The sequence below is a fragment of the Drosophila ananassae genome, chromosome XR (genome assembly GCF_017639315.1).
Source record: "Drosophila ananassae strain 14024-0371.13 chromosome XR, ASM1763931v2, whole genome shotgun sequence".
In the NCBI taxonomy this organism is placed as follows: domain Eukaryota; kingdom Metazoa; phylum Arthropoda; class Insecta; order Diptera; family Drosophilidae; genus Drosophila; species Drosophila ananassae.
In genome coordinates this window covers 19,185,329-19,209,316 of record NC_057932.1, presented here as the reverse complement: position 1 = coordinate 19,209,316, position 23,988 = coordinate 19,185,329, and the positions used below count along the sequence as shown (strand labels likewise).

At 37.9% G+C, this 23,988-nt stretch overlaps 4 protein-coding genes and 2 non-coding genes across 10 annotated transcripts in view; 2 read left to right on the top strand and 4 right to left on the bottom strand.

Moving 5' to 3' along the window:
- The first annotated feature begins 231 nt into the window (after positions 1–231).
- LOC6504383 (cystathionine beta-synthase) lies at positions 232–3,937 on the top strand. Its single transcript, XM_001967040.4, has 4 exons — positions 232–334; positions 2,059–2,291; positions 2,365–3,406; positions 3,475–3,937. The coding sequence occupies exons 2-4, from the start codon at positions 2,069–2,071 to the stop codon at positions 3,776–3,778; spliced, it is 1,569 nt and encodes a 522-aa protein (XP_001967076.1). The 5' UTR covers positions 232–334; positions 2,059–2,068; the 3' UTR covers positions 3,779–3,937.
- A 741-nt stretch (positions 3,938–4,678) lies between these two features.
- LOC6504527 (dolichyl-diphosphooligosaccharide--protein glycosyltransferase subunit STT3A) lies at positions 4,679–8,492 on the bottom strand. The gene is made up of 6 exons (XM_001967039.4): positions 8,134–8,492; positions 7,431–7,759; positions 6,969–7,358; positions 6,490–6,777; positions 5,799–6,278; positions 4,679–5,614 (listed from the first exon to the last, which is right to left on the bottom strand). Exons 1-6 carry the CDS (start codon positions 8,231–8,233, stop codon positions 5,060–5,062), a joined length of 2,142 nt encoding a protein of 713 aa, XP_001967075.1. The 5' UTR covers positions 8,234–8,492; the 3' UTR covers positions 4,679–5,059.
- Positions 5,678–5,763, bottom strand: LOC6508270. Its single transcript, XR_046299.2, has one exon. It is a non-coding gene; the product is annotated as a small nucleolar RNA Me28S-U3344 (small nucleolar RNA).
- LOC6508268 lies at positions 6,848–6,927 on the bottom strand. The gene has a single exon (XR_046297.2). It is a non-coding gene; the product is annotated as a small nucleolar RNA Me28S-U3344 (small nucleolar RNA).
- Positions 8,493–8,706: 214 nt separating the features above from the next.
- Positions 8,707–23,988, top strand: part of LOC6504384 (blood vessel epicardial substance) — a 28,093-nt gene continuing 12,811 nt past the window's right edge. For 2 of the 5 annotated variants that reach the window (XM_001967037.4, XM_014903965.3), the window contains exons 1-3: positions 8,707–8,942; positions 14,838–15,217; positions 15,282–16,281. In XM_001967037.4, coding sequence (XP_001967073.2) covers positions 15,724–16,281 — 558 coding nt within the window. In that variant the 5' untranslated portion in view covers positions 8,707–8,942; positions 14,838–15,217; positions 15,282–15,723. Of the gene's footprint in view, positions 8,943–13,616; positions 13,774–14,837; positions 15,218–15,281; positions 16,282–23,988 lie in introns of those variants that run through there. The other 3 variants (XM_044717238.1, XM_044717240.1, XM_044717239.1) reach the window with 3 other exon arrangements.
- On the bottom strand, positions 17,215–22,036 carry LOC6504526 (transcription factor kayak). Its single transcript, XM_001967038.4, has 3 exons — positions 20,963–22,036; positions 18,408–18,670; positions 17,215–18,146 (listed from the first exon to the last, which is right to left on the bottom strand). Exons 1-3 carry the CDS (start codon positions 21,682–21,684, stop codon positions 17,698–17,700), a joined length of 1,434 nt encoding a protein of 477 aa, XP_001967074.1. The 5' UTR covers positions 21,685–22,036; the 3' UTR covers positions 17,215–17,697.

Here is a 23,988-nt window from a genome sequence, read left to right as displayed (position 1 = left end):
AATATATATTTTATTTGTTTGTACAATTTTTTAATAATATATAATCAAAATAGAAAAAATAAATATTAAGTTTATAATAATTTGTATATTTTTTTTTAAATAATGTTACAATTACTACCCATAATTGCCATACTTTAACATAAAAACTTATAACCAAATCACTTTTAAGAGAATGCCATCTGCCCCACTGTGCTCTGAAAGCAAGCAGCCCCCAAGTGCTAGGAGCAGAGCACCGAGAATGTTCAATTGCTTTCGTTGGCAGCATCGTGGCGGTTGAGTTAACGCTCCTTTGGCGGTGTTTTTATTTGAATTCCTGCAGCACATCCCAGCACTAGTAAGTATTCTGTGAAATTTAATTAATCCACTAGAAATAGTTTAAAAATAAATCGAAACTCCTTGAAAGTTCATTCATTTTTCTGCTTTTTTTTTTTGGTTTTTGGCCAAAAAGTGCAGTTGCAGCAGAAACTCCATATTGTTTTCTCTCTGATACTGACACTTAGTTCCAAATTGAAAAAAGGCCCCCCCACTTTTTCTTGTTGAAGTTGCCGGGTTTATTTTTGTTTTTGCACCAAAAAATAAAAAGAGAAAAACATGTGCTTGTGTATTTTTTTCTATTTTTTTTTCTATTTATTCTGAAGCCCGCGTGTTAACAAAAAAAAATACATACATACAGTAGATGTGTAGATATATTTAAATATATATTTGTCTATATTTTTTTCTATTTTTTTTTTGCGTGAAATTGTATGTGTTTTGAGGGGAATAGATAAACAAAAAAAAACAAAAAAAAAAAGAGCACAAAAAAAGTCCAGCGTAACTTGTTGGGTCTCTTTTCTTGGGCTCCTTGGTGGGTGGGGGAAGAAGCAGAACGTTAGAAGAGAGAGCGCAGGATGGTAGAAGAAGAGGAGCAAAATCAGGATAGACAAGATTTATACACTGACAGAAATAGTTTAGAGAAACTATATAATATTTTTAAATAATTTTTTCGGTTAAATCATTTCCGACCTGCCCTAAAATTTATAGCGAAAAAAAAAATATACTAAACCACTTTTCCAGTAATAATTCCCCGTAATATACACCTGCTAATTGTTCTATATCATAAACATACAGGTGAATATTCCCACGTTTTTATTGAGTTCAGTTTCAAGTAGCGTATCAATCAGTGCCACTCGGGGAAACCTTATCTCTAAAATAAATATTCCAACGGCTGCTAACTACTTTTATTTACCAACTTAAGAGCGAAGTACATAAAAAAAAAGGAAAAGAAAAGTCTAAAAAAATAAGTTCAATAAACCAGGAACCAGTTTTCCTTCTTCTCTCGAAGTGAACACTTTTTTCCTCAAACTTCCTAGCAACTATATACGAATTTTTTAGTTTTATTTCTAATCTTGAACTTTCCCCATTTGTTAAGATAAGAAAAACCTTGAGATTTATTATACAAAAATTTATAGTTATGCCTTAAATAAATATTTTGATTTCTCAAATATAATAAATACTCATTTCCGTTTAATGAAATTAAATACTAATATACATACTATAAATTTTCATTTCAATTTTCTAATTTAATATAAAAAAAATCTGTCACGTCATCTATAATATTTTTTAATAATAATCTTAAACTATTTCACAATTAGAAACGGGATGAGACAACGAAATAAATGTATTTTGATTCAAGATTCCGAAAATTTCTTACGTAGGCAAACCGAAATCTAGAAATCTGGGGTGATAAGGTCTATGGGGTCGTCGGAGGTCTAGAACCAACATCTGGCGATTCGACACTGTAAGAAAATAGTTGATAATTGTATATGGAATAGGGACACTAGCAGAGATAGACCTTGAATCGAAGATAGATATTTTTTCCAAAAAAAAAAAAAATAAGCAGTTGGGAATTATAAGCATTGAAAAGGTTTTGAAAATAAAGATAAAATAACTATCTTAAGTTGAGAATTATAAGCATTTAAATGAATATCTTAAGGTTAAAAATAAAAAAAGAACTAGAGCTAGTTTTAATATCTATTTAAATATATATTTTTAATTTTTTATTTTTTTCCTATTTTTTAGAACTTAAAAAATGCCACAGCCCAAGCCGTACCAGAGGCCCGCGGACTTCATCGATCCTGGCAAGCCGTCGCGCTGCAAATGGCACCTGGGCACTACTGAGAAGTCGCCCCACATCCAGAGGAGTATCGCCCATCGCCAGAAGATCACCCCGAACATCCTGGACGTGATTGGAATGACACCACTGGTCCGTTTGAATCACATCCCGGCCAGCGAGGGAATCGAATGTGAAATGTGTAAGTTTTAAAAAATAATAATAATTATATTTAAGAGTATATCAATTATTAAATAAAAAATATATATTCACAGACGCCAAGTGCGAGTTCCTGAATCCTGGTGGTTCGGTCAAGGATCGCATTGGCTATCGCATGGTGCAGGATGCCGAGGAGCAGGGTCTTCTCAAGCCAGGCTTCACCATCATCGAGCCGACCTCCGGCAACACGGGCATCGGTCTGGCCATGGCCTGTGCCGTCAAGGGCTACAAGTGCATCATTGTTATGCCGGAGAAGATGTCCAACGAGAAGGTATCGGCCTTGAGGACCTTGGGCGCCAAGATCATACGTACACCGACGGAGGCGGCCTACGATTCGCCGGAGGGCTTGATCTACGTGGCCCAGCAGTTGCAGCGGGAGACACCCAACTCGATTGTCCTGGATCAGTACCGGAATGCCGGCAATCCTTTGGCCCATTACGACGGAACTGCTGCCGAAATCCTTCTGCAGTTAGATAACCAAGTCGATATGATTGTCGTGTCGGCGGGAACTGCTGGCACCATTTCCGGCATCGGCAGGAAGATCAAGGAGCAGGCTCCCAATTGCCAGATCGTTGGCGTTGATCCCTTTGGATCTGTTCTGGCCCGTCCCGAGGAGCTCAACAAGAGCGATGTGCAATTCTACGAGGTGGAGGGCATCGGCTACGACTTCCCGCCGACTGTCTTCGATGACAAGGTGGTGGATGTTTGGTCCAAGATCGGTGATGTCAACTGTTTCCCGATGAGCCGTCGTCTCAACGCCGAGGAGGGTCTGCTCTGCGGTGGTTCCAGTGGCGGTGCGATGTACGCCGCCCTCGAGCATGCCCGGAAACTGAAGAAGGGCCAGCGATGTGTCGTTATCCTGCCGGATGGCATTCGCAATTACATGACAAAGTTCGTATCCGACAACTGGATGGAGGCGCGTGGCTTCAAGGAGCCGGTGAACGAACACGGCCACTGGTGGTGGAGTTTGCCCATCACCCAGCTGGAACTGCCGGCTCCCGAGGCGGTACTGAAGTCCGGAGCCACGGTCGGCGAGGCCATTGGCCTGATGAAGGTACTCCGCGTGGATCAGCTGGCTCTGGTGGACGAGGATGATGGGTGAGTTACAAAAGGAAGAATTACAAAAGTATAAGTTACCTTCTAATGGGGAACTCTCTCCTTTCCAGCGCCGTATTGGGAGTCGTTGGCCAGGAGACGCTCATCACCCAGATCGTGACCATGAACCGCCAGCAGACCGATCCCGCCATCAAGGCCCTCAACAAGCGAGTGATCCGTCTGCAGGAAACCGACATTATTGGAAAGCTGGCCCGTGTCCTGGAGGTGGATTCCAGTGTCCTTATCATTGGCAAGACGGCGGCCGGGAAGGAGGAGCTCAAGGCTCTGGCCACTAAGCTGGATGTAACCAATTTCATAGCCAACGGTAATCCCAGTGAAAAGATCAATGGCACCACCAATGGCAACACCCACTAGGTGTCCAGAATATATATCCAGGATATAGAACTCTCTTCCTCGTCTGATTTTTTTCCAACCTACCTACCGACTTCACTTATACTGTACAACTTGCATGCATTTTCTTAATGTCTAATGAAAATAAAAATAAAATTAATACTTATACACATAACTATTAAATATTCAAACAGGTGTTTTTAAAAAAATATATTCATTATTTTTGGTATAAATGTTAAAAAAAAAAATTGAAAGAAAAGAAAATAAGGAAAGAAAGTAGAAAACTATGAATGTATGTTAAGAATAAGAGTAAGAATGGAATATTTTTCTCAGTGTTTGTTTAAATATTTAATCAAATAAATAATGAATAAAAAAGTTGATTGAAAAATAAAATAAAGGAATAAGAAATTTATGTTCAATTTCCTAGTAAACTTTTGAGAAAAAAATGAAATTTGACTTACAATTTTTAAAACGACATAAACAGAGCTACATAATTTAGCTTTATCTTTGAAATTAGCAATTTAATATTAAAATTTGTTAAATTATTGTTTGACAAAAATTATACGACTGATATATCTTTCCAGAATTTTGAATTTTGAAAGAAAAAACTATATATATTTAAAAAAGAACTAGAACTACATAAAGCTACATTATTTTAGAACGACATAACTTTGGAAAATGTACATTTTATAATGAAACTTTTTGTTAAAAAAAAGAGGAAAATTTAGAAATGAAAATCTTTCTGGAAAAAAAAAGAAAAAATGTATGTTTAAAGAAAATGTTAAGAGCTAAAGTTTAAATTGTTTTAAAGCGACATATCTTAAGAGCTGTATCTTACTATACTTTTCTTAATAAAAATCGTACTTATTCCACAAAAAAAGTCTTAAAAATGAATTTAAACCACCGAAATAATAAAACATCATCTTTAATTTGATCACTTTTTTCATGTACATATATATTTTCGTTCGATTTGCTTTCTTTTTTTCGCTTTTTGGCGATCTTGCCGATCATGTACAGTTTGGGGACAATTATTAAAAATATTGTTTAAAAAAATTCATTAAATTTCCATTAAAACTAAATGCATGGCAGGGAAAATGAATCGTTTAATACTCAGTGAGATTTGGAGATTTTCAATTGAGATTTTCTTATAGAGAGAGAGAGAGACAGCATATAGATGGATAGAGAGAGACAGAGAGCTAATGTACAAACATAGATTAGAAAAAGATGGATAGCTTGGAATGCTTGCCGTTTGTATTTTTTTTTTTTTTTTTTGCTTGATTCGAGTTATTTTTTTGTTTAGATTTTTTAGACGCCACGGTTGGGCAGGTCCTTGACTTTGTAGATGCGCACCAGCCAGTGCTCCGTGGTGTAGGCCTCCTCCAGGACATCCAGCTCAAAGTCCTTGTTACCGATCTCGGCCGCCCTCACCCGATCATAGCCCTGCGCCTTGCCACCTTCCGTGTACATCTGCCCAAACCGGTAATAGCACATCTTGTACATGAGGCAGTTAAGTAGAGTGGGTGATCCCTCCTTGTCCACCCGGAACTCGCCATTGGCGGCATAGTAGTCCTTCTCCCGGATATTCGCTCCACGATCCGTACTGCCGCCGATGCGCACCATCCACAGGAACTTGTTGATGTCGTCCGAGGAGTAGCCGGTGAGGCCACCGAATATGACCAGGACGTAGTCCACATCCAGTTCTCGCATTATCTCGTACGCCTTCTCCTCCGACGAGGCCATGGCCTGGCCCACGCGCGAAATGTGCGTGTTGTTCCAGGTGTTGTTGTCCACCAGAATGGTGCGATTGGCCATGGCGGTTATCTGGTAGCCATAATCCCACCAGGACATGATCCGAGCGTCCTACAAGAAGGCAAGGGGTATGGTTAGTTCTTGTAAGAAAGATAAGAATCCCATCTTTATGGTTTTAGTTAATCAGAACATTTGTTTAGTACTCATTATGTTTCATACTCTTCCTATCAAGAATTTACAAAGTAGTCATCACCACAAAGAAGAAAATAGTTCTTCAGGGGAAGGAGAAACCCACCTCTGGAGTGTTCATCTGCAGCCAGTAGTACGCCTCACGGAAATCATCAAAGATAATGCGTCCACCGTCATGGGATCGGGCACTCAGCACAATGCTGGGCGAGGAGTAGGCCTCCGAGGTGACCCAGGTGCAGTGGAGCGTATAAACGATCAGCATGAAGGTTATGATGCCCACAAATCCAATCGCCACTTCGCTCTTAACACCTCCCGTTTGCTGTTCCAACTTCTTAAACTGCCTTTTGCTTTCCACGCCAGCCTTGGCGGCACTGCCCGCGTCCACGCTCTTGATGTACTTGGCCAGCAGGTGGGAGATGGCAATGCCCGAAAGGACACACATCACTGGGGCCAGGACCAGCATAAGACGGACCATGACTCCAGCAAAGTAAATACTGGTAACGCCGTACAAAATAATGAAGATATTCGAGTCGGTGAGCTTCGAGAAGCAGAAGTACAGGCCAGCAGGGAACAAAAACACCAAGATCTAAGGAAATTAAAAGTATTATTAACAAAAAGTAGATGGTAAGGATTAAGGACTAAGCTATTCTCATAACCCAGAGCCGCCTCAGCGATCAAAGTGCAAGGTAATCATGGAATGCATTAAGTCGCAAGTCATTCGCATCGTTATTTGGCTCTCATCCCAGGCAGATTGGGCAGAAAAAAGTAAATCCATCAAAATCCTTATATTAACCCACCTGTAGATCGAAGTAGAAGGACGACCAGGACGTGGGCTGATGCTCAGAGACCGAGGCAATAATAGGAATATGATTCTTGGCATAGGACGGATCCAGCAACGAATAGAATCGTCCAGTCCAGGGCGAAACTTTGCCGGTTATGGTGGCCACAGTGCCCACCACCAGGACCACAGTCAGAATACTCGACACCAGGGTCTTGAAGAGCAGCTCGAAGTGCTCTTTGGGAATGCGAGATCGCAGATAGTCCACAAAGGCATGGATCTGGCAAAGACCAAAGACGCCAAGGGCCTGGAATTGTAAAAAATACATTCTTTTTAGTGAAATCTATAATTTTTAATTTAAAAACTATAATTAAGTGATCTAATCAGCTTGGTTGGGTAGTACTCATTATGTTTCATACTCTTCCTATCAAGAATTTAAAATATTCATCACAAAGATCACTAAAGCGAACTAGAACTAGAGTGGAATGCAATCCTTACCAGCATGTGTTCCGAGCTCTGTATGGGCTGGAAGCCCACGAACGATATCTGCATGGACAGTATAGTTCCCACACAATACAGTGTGCTGTAGGCGATGTAGATTCTATGCGAGAATCGTCCGGTAATCATTAGCGCCAGGACGTGCAGCGGGATGAGATTGATGAGGAAGACGTAGCCACCCCAGGAGGAGACCATGTAGAAGTAGGCCAGCGCCGACATGGCCGACCAGAAGATGGTGCCCGTCTTCACGGCCTTGATCCACAGGTAGTAGGTGAAGAGCATGCAGAAGATGGCGATGCCCTCGTTGTCATACGAACCAGCCACGGACCTGGAGATGTAGCCCGGCACGATGGAGATCAGGGCGGCGGCCACCAGTCCAGCGCCAGTGCTCTGAATCAAGAAAGGGGAAAACGAAATGGTAAAACACCCACGTGGTGGCAACTATAACCTCTTTACACTCACGTGAATCTCCTTGGTGAGGGCATAGGTGACCAGGGTCGTCAGCGAGGAGAAGAACGGTGCCAGGAAGACGCACACGTTCCGAATGTCAATGGTGATGTTCAGTAGCCACATGAGGCGGTATAACGCCGCCGAGGTCACCATCAGGCCGGGGTAGATGGTGCCGCCGATGATGCGGCCCAGCGGATACCAGGCGCGGTCATCGAACCAGTTGTGGAATTTGTAGAAGCCCTGCTCCGCAAGGAAGCGGGTGGTTCGGTAGTTGAAGTACGGATCGAACTCATGGATAACGCTCTCGAATCGCAGAACGGAGAAGAGTCGCGTGGCGAACGCTGCAAGGGTCAAGTCAAAAAAGAGGAAGTTAAAATTTACGGCGGCAAGAAGCAGACCCCGCCCAGTGGTGGCACAAGCGGAAAAGTAATACTATCGATAGCAACATTTATCGATAGTTTTCAATAAGAAAATATATTATTTATAAGTGTTAAAATACAAATTTCATGAAATTTAAACTATTTTTGTTAAAAAATATATTAAATATCCTAATAAATTGCAATTTTCACTGACTCGACTGACATCACCAGCCGGTGATACCGGTTGGAAGCGATAAGCGACTCACGACTCACGAACCAGATGCGAATGTTTGATTTTTTTTTTTGGAAACACGCCCACTGTTTTAGATTTGGCCATTTATGGCAATTTTACTCACATAAAACGGCTGCCAAAATGAGAATAGCTAGCTTAACCAGGTGCTCCTGCTTTTCCCAGGTGAGCAGACCCCTGACGCCGCCGCCCACGTCCACGGTCATTTCCCCTCTCTCCACTGCTCGCTGCGACTCCTGCCGGCGTTTTTCTTTGTTGATTTTGTAGAATTCTAATTTACTGATGGGGTTGTTATAGAATTCTCTGAGCGCGTAGGGATTCCTCTTCGTCAACCACTTAGTTTTGTAGTTAGTTTGAGTTTAGTTTGTATAAAAAAGCTTAAAATGCGCGACAGAACTTGCAATTCGTGGCAAAAAAAAGTATCGCTATGTGTTATCGTAATCGCACTATTTTTGAGCAGGTGGCAACGCCGTCAGAGAGGCGCTCTCTTTTTTAACAGTCTTTTAGCTGGTTTTTTGACTCTATTACAGTGTTTAGAATTTGTAAATAAATATTTTACTATATTTTTAGTATAGTTTGATTTATATTTATTGAATTATTTGAAGTATTAACTTTCCGTTCGACCGGCTGTTCCAGTCTTATTGATACTCTCGGGCCAGCTGTTTGCGGGAGAGCACCGCCGATGGTGGTATTTTTTTGACGGTCAGGCTGCAGTCACACTGTTTTCCAGCCGCGCTGCTTGTGTTTTGTCGTTTCCCGTTACTAGAAGTTTAACAACAAAAAACTATGACAAAAAAACACGGGCATTCGCTAAACCGCCGGGAGAAATAATCGCGAGATGATTGATTAATACCTGGATATAGATTGCCAAACATACGACGTACCGGAAACCAAAAGAAACCGTGATATCTGCTGGTAAATAGTTGCTAACGCTAAAATAAACTAATAATAACGCTTCAAAAATCACGTTTATGACAAAAACCAAGATTCTCCGATTGGCTAACATATTTCGCTTTATTGTTTTTGCCATTTAATAGTTGAAAAAAAAAATAAGTTAACTTTTTGAGTGGGAGCAGCTTGTTATATACAAAAGAAAAGACAAAAAAAAAAAATCAGAAAGAGAAGTAACTTGCGGCTTGTTGTTTTTTTTTTTGTGTGCGCGGCTTGTTTTTGTCTTTTTGTTGTTGTGTTTTTATTATTATTTTTTTTTTTGTATTTGTGCGCCAAAAGTAATTAAATAATAATCATTTATTTTTGGATTTATTGTGAGGCTTAAAGTGCAGCAAGAATGGTGAAAAATCGAACATCAACACACGAGAGTTACGCTCTCAAAAATGCATGTGTGTGAGAGTGTGTGTGTGTGTGTGTGTGTGCGTGCGGGTGGTGGCAGAGACGTTGACTGCGGCAGCGGCAGCAGCAGCGATTGCAGTTGCCAGCACGCATCCAAGAAGAAGAAGCAGAACAAGGAGTGGGGAGCAACAAAAAAAAAACTCCAACTTCTGCAGCTGCTTCTTCTCCAGCTGCACTCCTTCGACTATGCCCCCCCACTATATATAGTATATATATATATATGTATATGTATATATGTATGTCTTCTGTGTATGTGTGGGTGTGTGCATTTGCATGGCATTTCTGGCATGCAACGTACTTATGTATGTTTGTTTGTTTGTTTGTTTGTTTGTGTGCTTGGTATTTGCATTTATGGCAATTTGTGTGTGCCTAGATGGGGGTGTGCGGGTGTCGGGTGTGCGGGTGTGTCCGATGGAGGTCAGAAAGTGGGTGGTATGAATTACAATAAAAATAAAATTCAAATCTGATTGCCGGCTTTGTTGGAAAATTTATGAAAACTAATCTACGCATATTTACTTTCCCTCTATTATTTACACTTTAAATATTATTGTTTTTAAGTAACAGTTCTCATAAATATTTCTTAAATATTAAATATTAGTCTAGAGATAATACTTGACCTTCAAAATGAAACCTTTCCAAACAAACCTTTCCATTTTATCTCCAAAAAACACTTCCCATAAGAAGCCTTAAAGATAAGATAATTAAATGATAAATTTTACTAATACATAAAAAAAAAAAAAAATAGTTACTACCCAGTTAGTGTTTGAATTATTTTTTTGAAGCTATATAATTTTTTTTAGGGCCTCTATGACGCAGAGGAAAATTACTGCTCTAGACCATCAATTTGGTAATCCATCAATTTTGGCCATTTCCTAACCCATTTACATGACCAACAACCGAGTGATTAAGTGATTTCTTGTCTTTTCTTTTTTTTTTTGCTGCTTTCGCTCCAAAAACATCGTTTTTTACACAAATATTTTTTTTCTTTTGTTTTTCTTGTACCTGTTACCATACAAAAAAACAAAAAATATGTAAAAAAAAAAATGTTTAAAAAAATATATATGGCATATAGGGCAAGACAATGTTGCTTGTCTTGCGGGTTATTGTTATTATTATTATTTTTTGTTTACTCGTGGGAAACGGAAATTGGCAAGACAGTGAGAGAAAAAAAAAAATGATAATAAAATTGCCGCCGTTTCACTTTCGGTCTCCCATTCTCCACTCTCCACTTGCTATATCAAAATGTTGTTAACAAATTCCATTTTTTATTTCTTGACTCAATTAAATTCCAGCAATTAAAGCATTACAACGCTTACAACCTTTAATATCTGGGGGATGAGACCCACAAACTTGTCTTCATATATGTATACTTCAGACTGTCTTTTTTAATTGGTTTCTGCCTTACAGGTTACGTTTCCAATTGGATTACAATACCAGGGGGACTATAATATATCTGCGGGCTCAATATCAATTGGAAATTGGACAAGTTAGGACTTGGAAGAGTGGCTTTAGTAGAGAATATATAAGAAAATTCGAATTCTTATCATATTTAGGTCTAAAAAACTGAATTTATTCTAGTTTAGAGAATCAATATAGCTAGTAGGGCTTAGGAGTATTTTTTCTACCTAAAAATAAAGAGAAGAACTAGCGGACAGGCGGACAAACGGACACCAGGATAAGGCTATTTTGGTGCGATAAAAAAATATATTAAATATTTTCATCAATTTAAAAATCTATATCCTAGAAACCATTTTAAATCCATAGTCATCAGAATTTAAAACTCCAATTTAGTTACAAAATAAAACCAATATAACTAACGGACAGACGGACAAGCGGACAAGGCTATTTTAGTATAATAAAAAATATATATTAAATATTTTGAGCAATGTCTTCAGTATATCTACTCAAAACCATTTTAAACCCATAATTATCAGAACATAGAAGACCTATTTAGTTAAAAAATAAAGCCAATATAACTAACGGACAGACGGACAAACGGACAAAAGGAAATCGATGATTTCGATACGAGACTGGCAGGGGAGAAACAATAATACCTACTAGGTGGTGTACGAAGTGGTGTACTTTCCGATACAGGGGCCGATCGGAAAAGGGAGAAAGAGTTGAAAGAGAAACCCTGGACATTAGACCCCCTTTCTCCGAGGCTTGACCAATATTGTCATTTGGCCATTCAACTAAAAAAGAGTCACTGCAAAGAAAATAAATATTCCAAAAAAATATAGTTCAAAATTATATAAAATGGTAATAAAATTTTATGAAGAAAGGTATTTGAAAGGTTATTTATTTTTATAAATATTTTTAAATATATGTTATTGTTCTTAACTTTAACAAAATCTATTTTTTTCCAGTGTAGTTCCTTTAATTTCTTTCTCCAACTATTTTTTTTATAGTTTGCAATTATCCGGGAACCCACTCTCAGTCTCAGCCACAACTTATTGGATTTTTCGCATTAAAAGTTTCCAACTCGGTTTTGTCATTTTCATCTTGGACACTTTTTTCTTTCACTGCAAGTTTTCCCCTCAGGTCTTTGTGTTTTTTTCTAATTTTTTGCAAAGTGTTTTTTGTGTGTTTTTTTTTTTATGAGAAAAACGTTTAAAAAACAAGTGTACTAAGTGCTGCGTGGTCGTTGGGAATTGCTGTGTTTTTCTTGGCATTTATGGTCTTTTTTTTGGGGCGAGGAGTTGTACTCTTACTTTTGGGAATTTGGAATAAAAAATAGAGAATTTTTACTTATTTTTTTAATTAAAAAAATTATATAAAGATTATAAGAAATTTATGATTCTATTTTTGGGTTTTTAAGGCTTCTAGAAGTCTTTTTAATTTTAATATATATTTTTTTTAATAGTTCCCTTAATTTTAGGGCATTTTCTAGTTTGCTAAATTAGCATTTAACATTTTTTTTATGACATACATTTTTTTGTATAATTTTGTGGCCCACCTCTCTACTCGAAATTCATTTAATTTTTTGTTCTTTATTTTTAGTTTTCGAATTCTTGGCTTCGTTTCCATTTTTTTTTTACTTGACTCTTATTTATTTTTAAGTCACGCTTAGTTGTATTTGTTTTATGTTTATTGTCTTTGCTTTGGTTTTCTTCTTTTATTTTTTTGTATTCTGTTTTTTGAATAATTCGTTTGGTGTTCAAGGCAACAAAACGATGACTTCATCTCCACAGCCCACATTTGTCTTTTTTGGTGTTGGTGGCTCGGAATACCCTCTATGGGGTATGGGGTCTTCTTGCGGAGAAAGTATTTCCGGCCCTAGAGGGTATCAATTAAAAATAAATATAAATAAGGCTTAATTATTATAATAAAAATATTATTTTTAGATCAAGAGACTTATTATTATAATATTATTTGAAACTATTTATTATATTTCTCAAAAACAAATATTACAAAAAAGAAAATAATTATCGTAGAGGAAGTCTATGGAGGCTCTTTGTCTTTATTTGTGTCGCTTGCCACTGACATTATTATTATCATCATTAGCTTTATCATGGTCATTATCATTATCCACACGCCTCAGACCATAATGCAGCTAATATGCAAAGTGTTGAGTAATCATCATCATCATCATCATCATCATTGTAGTAAACATCACTTTTGCATCATCGTCACTGTCATCATTAAACTCATCGGTTGGCTGGCTGCTTTCAATAGCTACACTGAGAGAAATACTAGGGAAAAGAGCTACAAGTACTAGAAAAATGTATAAGAAACTATAAAAAATATTGTAGATTTTTTAAGATATATTTTTTACTTTTGAAAATTATTGAAAATTTGCAGAAAAATCATAAATTAATCAAAAAATATTCCAAAATAATTCTAAATAATTAGTTAAGAAATATTTTATAGGAATAATATTATTATTTAAGTGAATGTCTACAGTTTTTTAAATATCTAACCATAAAATAATTTTTTTTATTAAAAATCTTGAAAAATATTCAAAAACTATGTCATATTTTTAAATGTAATTTAGAAATATTTTTTTTTTTTTCAAATTTTCTTTAAATCTACTACCATTTTGCTCAGTGCATAGGCCTGTGCGAACTTTGCGACATCAAATTGATTATTTTGATGCCCTTTCTCCACTCTCCACTCTCCCTTTCTTTTATTTCTTTTGAGGCTATCTGAGCCGCCACTGTCTTTGTTTTCGTTGTTCTCGTCCAGGCCGGAAATGTTTCTTCGCCTCTTCGGTCTTTCAGGCCAGTCGCGTCCAGGCCGAAGTCCGCACAGTCCGCATAGTGTTTCCAGAGCCCAGACCCCCAGACCCCCAGACCCTCAGTCCCAGTCCCAGACCCCGACCAGACCAACCCCAACAATATAAAATATAGCCTAGCTAGCTCCTCTTTTTTTCTATTTGGGTCAGCCAACAAACAAAGTAAACAATATATATATATATATATTCTCTGGAGAGTTTTTTGACCAACTTTTGTTGGCCAGAAAGCACCGAAAACAGGTTGTGCTTGTGTGCTGTGTGCTCGGAACGGATATGGGATCTCTATCGCTTCGAAAACCCAAACAAAAACTGCAATAAAAAATTTGTCTAAACTTCCGATGATTTATTTTGCGGATTTCCATGAAATTTATGCGAAATTTTGGTGTGTTTTGATCGTCTATAGGTGTTGATTTTTGAAACAATGGACTGATTGTGGATGCGATGAGTTAGTAGTAGTGACTAAGTCATTTTAGTCATCATTTAATTGATGAATAATCGATACATCAAATGACTAATCGATAACTATTTTTTAATAATTTGTTAGAGGAGAAAGTTTAAGATTCTAGAGAACTTATCTATAGAGTCTATAAAACACTGTCCGTTGTTTTGTCCATCTGTCCGCAAGTATGATTTTTTGCTAATTTTTTAGTCATCATTTAATTGATGAATAATCGATACATCAAATGACTAATCGATAACTATTTTTTAATAACTTGGGAGGATAAAGTTTAAGATTCAAAGTCTTAAAAACTTTTCTGTAGAGTCCATAATATAAGAATTTTTGCTAACAAGTCCCTCATTTTTAAAGCTATTGAGTTACATTTTTAAACTTATATTTCCAAGTGTATGATAAGAACGAAAAACACTCATAATATGAAGCACAAAGAATTGAATAATAAATCTTAGAACTATCCTGTATATTTATTTTCTAAACCATTTAAATAACTAATAATAAATGAATCAAGTTCTGCAAACACATCAAGTTTTTTTTATTAATTTAATTTATTTTTAATTGAAGTTTTGCTTTTAATTTCTGGCCAGTTGTCGGGGATCTCTGGGAAATAGAACACGTCGATGGCAGCTGTTTATTTTTCGCTCGACTTCTTGGGCTGCGGGGCTACGGGACTGCGTTATTGATTAACAATTTATGGGGGGACTTGCGAAAGCTAATTGCCGCGTTATATATAAAAGTTATAGTAACAATTGTTTCCACTTCACTCTTGCAGCAGCTGCCCAAACGATGCAACAATGTGACAGGAGGCAGCAGCAGCAGCGGCGGCAACATCAACATCTGCTATTCAAGAGCCAACAACAACAACAACAACTATTCTCTTCAACTATTTTGGCTTAAAAATTATAAATTAAAAATTACAAAAAAGCTACGAAACTACACAGGAAAGAAATTAAAATCAAGTTTTTAATTTAAAAAAAATCAGCCATAAAAGTAACAGTTGGAAAAACAGTTAAAAAATAAATCATTAAGCTAAACAGCAAGCTATAAAAACAAAAACAAAAAAAAACAATAATTTAAAAAAATAATTCTTTGCTTAGCAAATACATAAACCGAAGCGGCTACGAAGCAGAGACCCTAACCACTGGGAACACAGTGAGTTGCAAAAATAATTATACCTAACCTGGAAAATAATAATAAAATTTTTTATTAATTTAAGGTTAAAAAAAAAGGTGCAATAACAACAAAAGAAACAAAAATCTTATGCAAGCTTAGACACAAACCAAACTATTTTACAGCGAATCCAATAACCCAACTGATCCCAGAGAGAGAAGAAAATTAAATAAATAAAAAACAATTAAGAGAAACAACTTAAAATAGAAAAATCGATATAAAAACGAAACATATACATTTGATAAAAAAAATATATACAATTTTTGTTGTTGGCTGCTTCGATGCTTAGCTAAGGCACAAACCCAGCTGTTGCAACAACCACTGAACCCACTGGAAACAAAAACGCTGGAACTTGAAGATCATTAGGATTTTTTGGAGAGCGACAGACTGAAAGAGTGGCAGGATCAGCATCAGCGGGAACTGGATCTGGACTGGGATCAGGATCAGGATCAGGATCAGGATCGGCATCGGAATCGGGATCAGAGGAGATGCCAAGCACTGCTGGTAGTGCCGCTGGAGTTGGAATGGGCGCCTTAATAAATAGTGCTGGGAGCAGTGCCAGCAGCGTGATGGGAATTGGCAGTCTCGGGGCCAGTTCGCCCGGTAATCCAGGAGCGCCGGGTGGCCAGGGCGACGCCTCTGCCGCCGCAGCGGGCACCCTAATCGCACAGAGCACGGCGGGAACGAGTGCCGCCAGCAGCGGTACCATCACCTGGGACAACAACGGCACCCTGCGCTCCATCAATCCCGGCGACTGGTCCATCGAACAGTGCCTGGGCTGGCAGCAGCCGCACCAACTCTATTTCCAACTGGGCTGGGCCTTCCTCTTCCTGGCCTTCCTGGCGCCGCACGGCCCCTTCGGCTCTCTGTGGATGCGGGCCATGCTCCTCATCGGCTGCCTGATGATGGGAATGCACGGCTATCTGGTGGCCTGTACGCCGGATGTGGTCCTTTGGTCGGGTATGGGACTGGTGGTCAACTTTATCTACCTGGTGGTGGTGCTGTGCCGGCTTAGGCCCGTGAGATTCGAGCAGGAGATTGAGGCGGTAAGTTTTTAAATTATTTTTTTTTTTTATTATTTTTGGTTTAAGAATATTTTGTTGTTAAAAGGGAATCTTGAAAGTAGGCAACAAATTTTTTAAGAGATAATTAGCTTACAATTTCTATTAAATTTAAATTTTTCTCTTATAATTTCCCTTAAAAAGACAAAAAGTATTGTATTTCAAATAGATTCAAACTTTTAAAACATATATTTTTCATTTAAAATAACTCCAATGCTCGTGTTGTTGAAAACAAAGCTTAAAAGTAGGCAACAAAAATTCGTAAAATGAAAATTTAACAATAATTTCTTTATTTTTGAGATTTAAATCTTATTTTTACCTTTCGAACCAAAAATTTTTGTATTTTCGAAACGATAGAGCTTTTAAAATATATATTTCTTTAAAATATTACTTCTATATCTTGTTGTTGAAGAATAAGCCCAAAAGTAGGCCATAAAATTAGCAAAAAGCTAAAACACCGTATATTTCAATTGTTCTGCTTTCATTTAACCCATGAAACTCAATAGCCTGATATAATCGAAATTTAATATTCAGAGCCATTGATTTTCTGACAAGAAAATTAAACATAATTTGAGGAATTTCCCAAGCAATTATCCGTCAAGACCACCCACCGCCCACCGCCTTGCTAAAAAAAACATTTGTTTCAATTTTAAAAACAATGACTTTGATTTTTGGATAATTTTATTGATTTAATTTGATTTTGTTTGTTTGTTTTGATTTGTATTTTTTTTTGTTGTGTGTTTTGGTTTTCACTTTTTTGGTGTTTTTTTGTTTTTAATATCTCTCTTTTTGTTTTGATTGCTTGTTTGTTTTTTTGTTTTAATTTAAATTATACGATAATATATATTCACTAAAGCATCCGCACTTAAAACAGATAAATACATAGTTTCGATGGATTAATAAATAACAGAATAAGAATGATTTGCGCGCGTTCTCAGAACAAAAAAAAAAACAAATATTAAAGAATACAATTAATTATCAATAGGCTATTAATTATTAATTAATAACTGTGTAAATTATTGGCTATCGACTATCGACTAAATGTGTGTGTGTGTGTGTGTGTTGGGGGAGTAGACTGGAGTGTGTGTGATTGGTGGGGGGTGTGGAGGCGGGCTGAGTTTATCACAGGAAATCAGATTGTTTTTTTTTTTTTTTTGAGTGTCGCTTCTTTTTCTAGTTTTGGAGGAGGAGACTACTTCTTTTTGGGATGAAAAATAAATCAATTATTCGATAAGCATAATTATTGATTGTTTGTTTTTTTTGCTTTTTTTTTTTTTGAGACACAAATTATCGAATATTGAAATACAGTTGTTGGTGTGATGATGTGATCTTACGAGTCTATAAATAATATATATTATATATACGTAAATTCATTATAAATCGGGGGCTGTTTGGGGTGCCTTAGCTGAGGCGTATTTTCGATGCCAGAAAATACAGCTGCAGGCACGTGGTCAGCATGACCGTCATATTGCCAATGGCGATGGTCATGTGAATGCGCCGGAATCCCTTGTGGATGCGCTGATAGTGCGGACAATCGATCAGATCGCCCTGCACCAGGCTACCCACCTCCTGACCACTACCGATCGCATCCTCGATCCTATACTTCTCGTGCATCAGCCGTAGCATCGGCGGTACTAGATATAATCGCACCACCACCTCAATACCCGCCGCCAGGGCGAGTGATCCCATTTGAATGCCCGCCGATGTCGTCCATCCGCTCAGGAAGTACTTCGCATACACCACCAGCATGGTCAGGCTGAGCATGGCATTGAAGGCGAAGTAGCGAGGGAACAGGATCTGCTGGCACTGCCCGAAGACATGACGTGGCAGCGAGAAATACAGCGAGAGTCCTGCAAGGATAAGTTATTAAAAAAAAACTATTAGTCATCAGGATATTAAGGTTTTTGGCTTTAAAAATATGTATCTTTTGGATAAAGTTACATTTTTCGAAAAATAATAATCATTAGAAAAGTTAAACATCAAATTGGTTGAATATTTCAATAAAAAAATGAATCAAAAAGGAAACTGGTCACATTATTAGGGATGCTACAAAAGTCAAGCCAAAAGAAGATCTCCTATTTATCGATTATCGATTATTCATAAACACTAACCCGAGACAAATGTCATCCAGATCTGTGATCCAAAGTGTGTTGCAAATGCCCCCAAGTAGATCAGAGCAGCCAGTACACCGCCCGTGGATGATCTCGTTGTGGATTGTGATGATGTTGCATCTGCTAGTGAAGAGTCTACCGATGTTGTTGTTGTTGTTGTTGTCGTTGCTGGGTCGATGAGGTCGCGTCCCACAGTCATCATCACGAAGGCCAGTATGCAAACGGCGATCAAGTGTGCTGGTTGTGTTGTACGCGTCAGAATTCTACAAAAAAAATAGAAGAAATAAAATCTCAATTAGTGATGATTGATAAACGATACAAGTATCGATAGTCTTGAGTGATATTATGAAATATTCTTTGGAAAAGTCCTATCACAACTGTCCTATTTACCAAATACTTCAAGGCCAGAGTGTCTATCGAGTTTATGGTTATATATAACAGTCTACTTCCACAAAATATATATAATCGCATTGCAATCGCATCACAATCGAATCGATTGTTTTTTGTTGGCTTCGTGATGGTCCAAATTCCAATTTTCGATTACATACTTTGTTATAGTCGGGCATAGTGGAAGAGATATACTATATATAGGGTATAGTCGGCCGATTCGATGGCTTTGTGGGCTGGGCACGTGGCTGTCGTTTTTTTGATTAGATTTGTATTTGTGGGCTTTCAGTCTACGCATGTCTTCTCTCCCCTTTCTTCTCTCCAACTACTACTAGCTAGTCTATCAATTTTGCATATCCGTCTGGTCGTTGTTTTATGAGTGGGTCCATTTTTTGCAGTCTTTTTTTTTTTTTTTTTTTAGACGCTCGCTTTTTGCGGCGAATAGAGGCGAAAAAGTGGCGTACGTGCGAAAACGCATGCACCCGAATATTGTATTTTTTTTTTTTTTTTTTTTTTTTTTTTTTTGTAGCTCCTCCCCCCCATCTAAGCTCCAGTCTACGCCCATTGAAATCTCAGATGTGGAGACCAGAACTAAAGCCACAAATTGCCAATCTTTATGCACACATAAGAGCGTGGATAATACATTTTTGTTTAGTTTTTTTGCAGTGCACTTGGTGGGAATTCGCTAGAATCAGCTGTTTAACAGCTGATATCATATAATTAGACAGAGAGAGGGAGATTTAAACAGCTGTTCCCAGTACAGTTGTGTAGGGAAGACATTTTCTTTTTAAATAAACTTTTATTTTGGCTTTAAAAAATTATTTAAAAATATTTAAAAATTATTATATGAAAGATAAACCCTAAAATCTTAACCTCAATTGTAGGCTATAGAATTTAGTATCCGAATGACGTACTTGATCGCACTTTGCACACTGACTGAGCTTTAGATCCCCCCATTGGGAACTCTATTGACACGCGACTTTCGTCATCAGATAACAGACTACTAGCGATCGAACTTATCGGCTTCGGACATTGAGTCAAGGCACAAAAACTTTAGAACTTGACTTCATAATTAGTAATCCCCCAAAGTCCTCTATGAATCACCTCTCCATTGGAAGAGGTGTAGGTTAGGGACAAAATTTATCATATCATTTCAGGAAGGGGAATTACATAAAGAACTTGCACCACTGTTCCTACGATCCATATATCGTGACGATCACGAGTTGGGTCGTCTGCTGCCATTTATTATCGATAATGTGCGAAAAATCATATGATATGATAAGGTGATCCAATTAATGGGTCTTGGTCTTTACTTTCTTTTCTTTTTTCGGAGGTTTATGAATAAATTTTGATCTCTATGATGAAATCGAAATATCTTGTTTTTATTACAAATCAATTAAGAACTTGTGACTCTTGGGGTTGAAGATCTTCTTGGCTTCAAATCATCTGCTTGTATAACGCTTTTTAGCGACCAACTGCAGATACTTTGCACCAGATACTATATATGACTATATATGGACAATTGAAAATATCAAAACAGTCGTGATTAACATGATGCAGTGCCGTGACAATAAAACTGATAACCACTGATCGATAATGGAAGGCTCTCCATCGATCTGGGCATTCCTTAACGTCGTATTGTGAAATAATATAATATTTTTTCATATATTGGGGGGTGTGTGTTTTGAATTTTTCCAAAGCTCTGCTTATCAATTGGAAATTCTCCACGGTGTGTTCTATTTCCCTAAAAAATAGCTTAGCTATTGGCTGTTAATTGAAATATTTCTAGAGGAATTCCACTTCCGGCACTGGTAATTAGTAATTATTTTAGTTTACAGAAAAAACTAATACCTGGGAAGCTCACAAATATTTCTTAAATAAATCTCACCCCTTTCGCTTTCAAAACCAAAAAATAAATAAATTTTTCTTGGAAAAATATTAAAAATTTAAAGGTGTTGTGATTTAATTATTATATTTTTATTTTTAGTATTATTATTTATTTATTTTTAGTTACAAAAAATCCTAGACCTAATTAAATCCTAGACATGAACCTTGAGATCTAGAAGATTTTTTTTTTGGGACATTTTGGGACAAAAAAGATACTACTTCTGTTGCTCTTTTTTTCTTCCTAACTTGTAGATATGCCTTTTTTTTGTTTAGAAACTTACGTGTAGAGACGGCTGGCCTGCAGCTGGGCCACCAGGTAGGTGATCCTCTCGGACACCTGACGTGTCATCTGAGTTCCAATGGCCAGGGCATCGTCCATGGACGGCTCCATGGAGCTAAGTTTTCGTTGTTGCGCTTTCAGAGCTGCAGTTGAAAGTACCGTTGTTACTTCGCCACTTTCCTCGGCTTTTTCTTGTTGCTGCTGTTGTTGTTGTTGCAACTGTTGTTGCTCCTTTATCATTTGTTGTTGCTCCTGTTGTTGCATTTTACGAAAATGTGGACAAAATTTCAAAAGTTCAATATTTCCAGAATGCACTGTAGTGTTGGGAAATGCAGCTGCCAGGCTGCTCTTTCTACGCTCCAATGGCTTAACGGTACTTTTCGACTCCTCCATGGACTCTCCCCCATGGGCAGCTTTGGCGGCAGCAACATCAGTACCGCTATCGGCATCACTGTCGCTGCTAACGTCACTGCTGCTAGCGCTGCCGCTGCCACTACCGCTGCTGCTGCTGCTGCTGCTGCTTGTTAGCTCCAATTGCTCCAATAAGTGTTGCTCCTGTTTTTGTAGCTTTTGGAGAGCTTCTTCCTTCTGCTGTTGCTTCTTCTCGCGCTTCTTGAGAGTGTATTTGACACTTCTCACCGCCTTTGATGGCATCCCGTAGGCCATGTACCGTTCGATCTGCTGCTCGTTGCTTTTCTCCATAATTCCCGAATTGTGGCACATTTTTGCATTTGTTTGTGCTTTTTGCAAGTATAACGGTTAATATTTCTTCTATTTTTTTTTTATTCCAATTGCACTTTTTGAAAATTGTTTTCTTTGTCTTGCTGGCACAGCAAAAAAAAAAAATATAGTTTTGGAACAGAGCGCGTTTTGTGGATTTTGGGTTAGTGTTTTTTTTTTGTTGGGTTAATTTAACGGGAAAGGGTTATTGTTTTAATTTAATTTTGGGTATTTATTTTTTTTTTTTGTTTAACAAAAAAAGGGGGGGAACGACTACGTCGATGTCCACGCGACGCGCTAAGGTGTGCGATTTTGAATGGGCCGTCGGCATGGGGCATAGGTTTTTATATGCGCCAGCCCCACCAAGTTCTTGCGACGTCGCCGCCGCCGCCGCCTCCACCGCTGCGCTCTGCTTCCGCCGACAGTCAACTCTCTCTTTGGCGCCCCCCTTAAACTCTCTTGCACGGTCTCTCTCTCTCTCTCTCTCGTTCGATCAGCTGGCTCTGGGGGGCTGACGAAACAGTGGGCTAATTTGTGTTTACCCCACTGCAACTAATCTAGTTCATCATGATCGGTTAAAAAAATAAAATATCATAAACCTAACAATGATAATTGGAGTTTAAATTTACTACAACTGGCTTTAGGGATTTATTTTGTATAATCTTATCGCTTGGTGTAGTCATTACAAAACCGAGTTTATAAAAACACGTGTCAATAATACAATTTTAAGATGAGAAAATAGTTACTTTTTGTGAGAAACTTGTTGGAATGAGTCACTTTCACTGGAATTCTAAGGCTGTTATTAGTACTTTAAAATAAAAAAAAAACAGGAATTTCCAAGTTTTAAATCTTATTTAATTATTCAACAAAACACATTCCTTCTTGTCCCACTGTATCTCAGCTTAAACTAGATTATGCAAGGAGATCAAGGGAACTGCAAGAGAGAGAAACTACAGTTTCTGGGAGGCTGGGCTCCCAATGGGAGTCCCTCTCTTAAAGCCCCATCTCGGAAGAGAGAGAGAGACCTTATCGTAGGGAGAATCTCAATTAGCAGACTGTCACGCTGCGGTCGTTTGACATTCTGCCGCCTTATAAGCACCTGACAAATGGGCGCCACATGTGAATAGTTTTTTCTTTTCGGCCTAACCTTCAGCTTAGTTCAGTTCCCTCTCTCTCTTCCATTGCACCACACCCACTCCTGTCCTGTTTACTCTCTTTTTTGGGGATGGGGATGGGGATGGCAACTACCAGTGTTGCAAGAAAGAGTTCCCATTATTTTGGGATCCACCGTTACCGCGATTCATATTTAATTTCAAAAACTGTATATGAGCTGTCAGCTGGGATTCGGGGAATGGATTTTGAGCATTGACGTCGATGGTATTTTTTTTTTTTTTTGCTTTCTTCTGTAGAATCTTCGGGTTATGGGATATGTGATTGGGAAATATATCTATTAGTAACTTGGAGGGGGAAATTTTAGCTTTGAAAGGCAAAGTATTAATATTTTTTAATCAAAAGCTTGCCCCCTTGAAGCTAATAGCTGGAGCGGCTAGTAGTTGATAAGAAGAAAGTCAAATGAATCACCAAATGAATCACAAGGATGTCTATGGCTACATAGACCCCCCCCGTCCAAAGTTCAGACCAAAAACTGACCATCTTGTTCAAAATCCACCACCCACACCCCCATAATGCGCAAAAAAGCCAAACAAGCTGGCGAATAAATATGAAAATAGAATAAACAAACTGATTATTTGATTAAAGGTCAGTCTGTGAAACGAAATTGATTAAACTAGACCGTCCCAGGCCTAATCATGGCCAATCAGTGGACATTAATCCCCTAGGCTAGGGAATCGGAATATATATATCGGAATATATATCCCGACCGATTCTTGAAAGCCACGATGATTGGGCAAGAAATGACGGTCTGTTGACCAAAAACGCATTTAATTCTAACATTTGTATTCTGAAAATGGAATCCCGAACGTCTCGATCGGAGAGATCTACGTCCGGCCGTAAAAAAATTAAAAATCGAAACAAAACCAACCGCAATTAGATAATGAGCATGGGGAATACGTTGTATCTCACAGATATCGAATATATCAAATATAGAAAGCACTCTCCATCTACATCTTATCGGTCCACAGATCCTCATCGATCATTATTTTCCTCACGTTCCAATGAGTTGGCGGCTCCAAAAAAAAAAAATAAAAAAAATAGAAAAAGATATCTGTATTATTAATGAATGAATCTGAAAATCGAAATTGATTAATCGGAATCGGAGAACAGAAACAATTTAGTCATCAATTGGAA

Coding starts and splice junctions, on each gene's coding strand:
- LOC6504383 (XM_001967040.4), top strand. CDS start 2,069: ATGCCACAGCCCAAGCCGTACCAGAGGCCCGCGGACTTCATCGATCCT. Junction 2,292..2,364: donor GGGAATCGAATGTGAAATGT/GTAAGTTTTAAA, acceptor ATATATTCACAG/ACGCCAAGTGCGAGTTCCTG. Junction 3,407..3,474: donor CTGGTGGACGAGGATGATGG/GTGAGTTACAAA, acceptor TCTCCTTTCCAG/CGCCGTATTGGGAGTCGTTG.
- LOC6504527 (XM_001967039.4), bottom strand. CDS start 8,233: ATGACCGTGGACGTGGGCGGCGGCGTCAGGGGTCTGCTCACCTGGGAA. Junction 7,760..8,133: donor CATTTTGGCAGCCGTTTTAT/GTGAGTAAAATT, acceptor TGACCCTTGCAG/CGTTCGCCACGCGACTCTTC. Junction 5,615..5,798: donor TGCAGATGAACACTCCAGAG/GTGGGTTTCTCC, acceptor GCCTTCTTGTAG/GACGCTCGGATCATGTCCTG.
- LOC6504526 (XM_001967038.4), bottom strand. CDS start 21,684: ATGTGCCACAATTCGGGAATTATGGAGAAAAGCAACGAGCAGCAGATC. Junction 18,671..20,962: donor CAGGCCAGCCGTCTCTACAC/GTAAGTTTCTAA, acceptor TTTTTTTTGTAG/AATTCTGACGCGTACAACAC. Junction 18,147..18,407: donor CTGGATGACATTTGTCTCGG/GTTAGTGTTTAT, acceptor TTATCCTTGCAG/GACTCTCGCTGTATTTCTCG.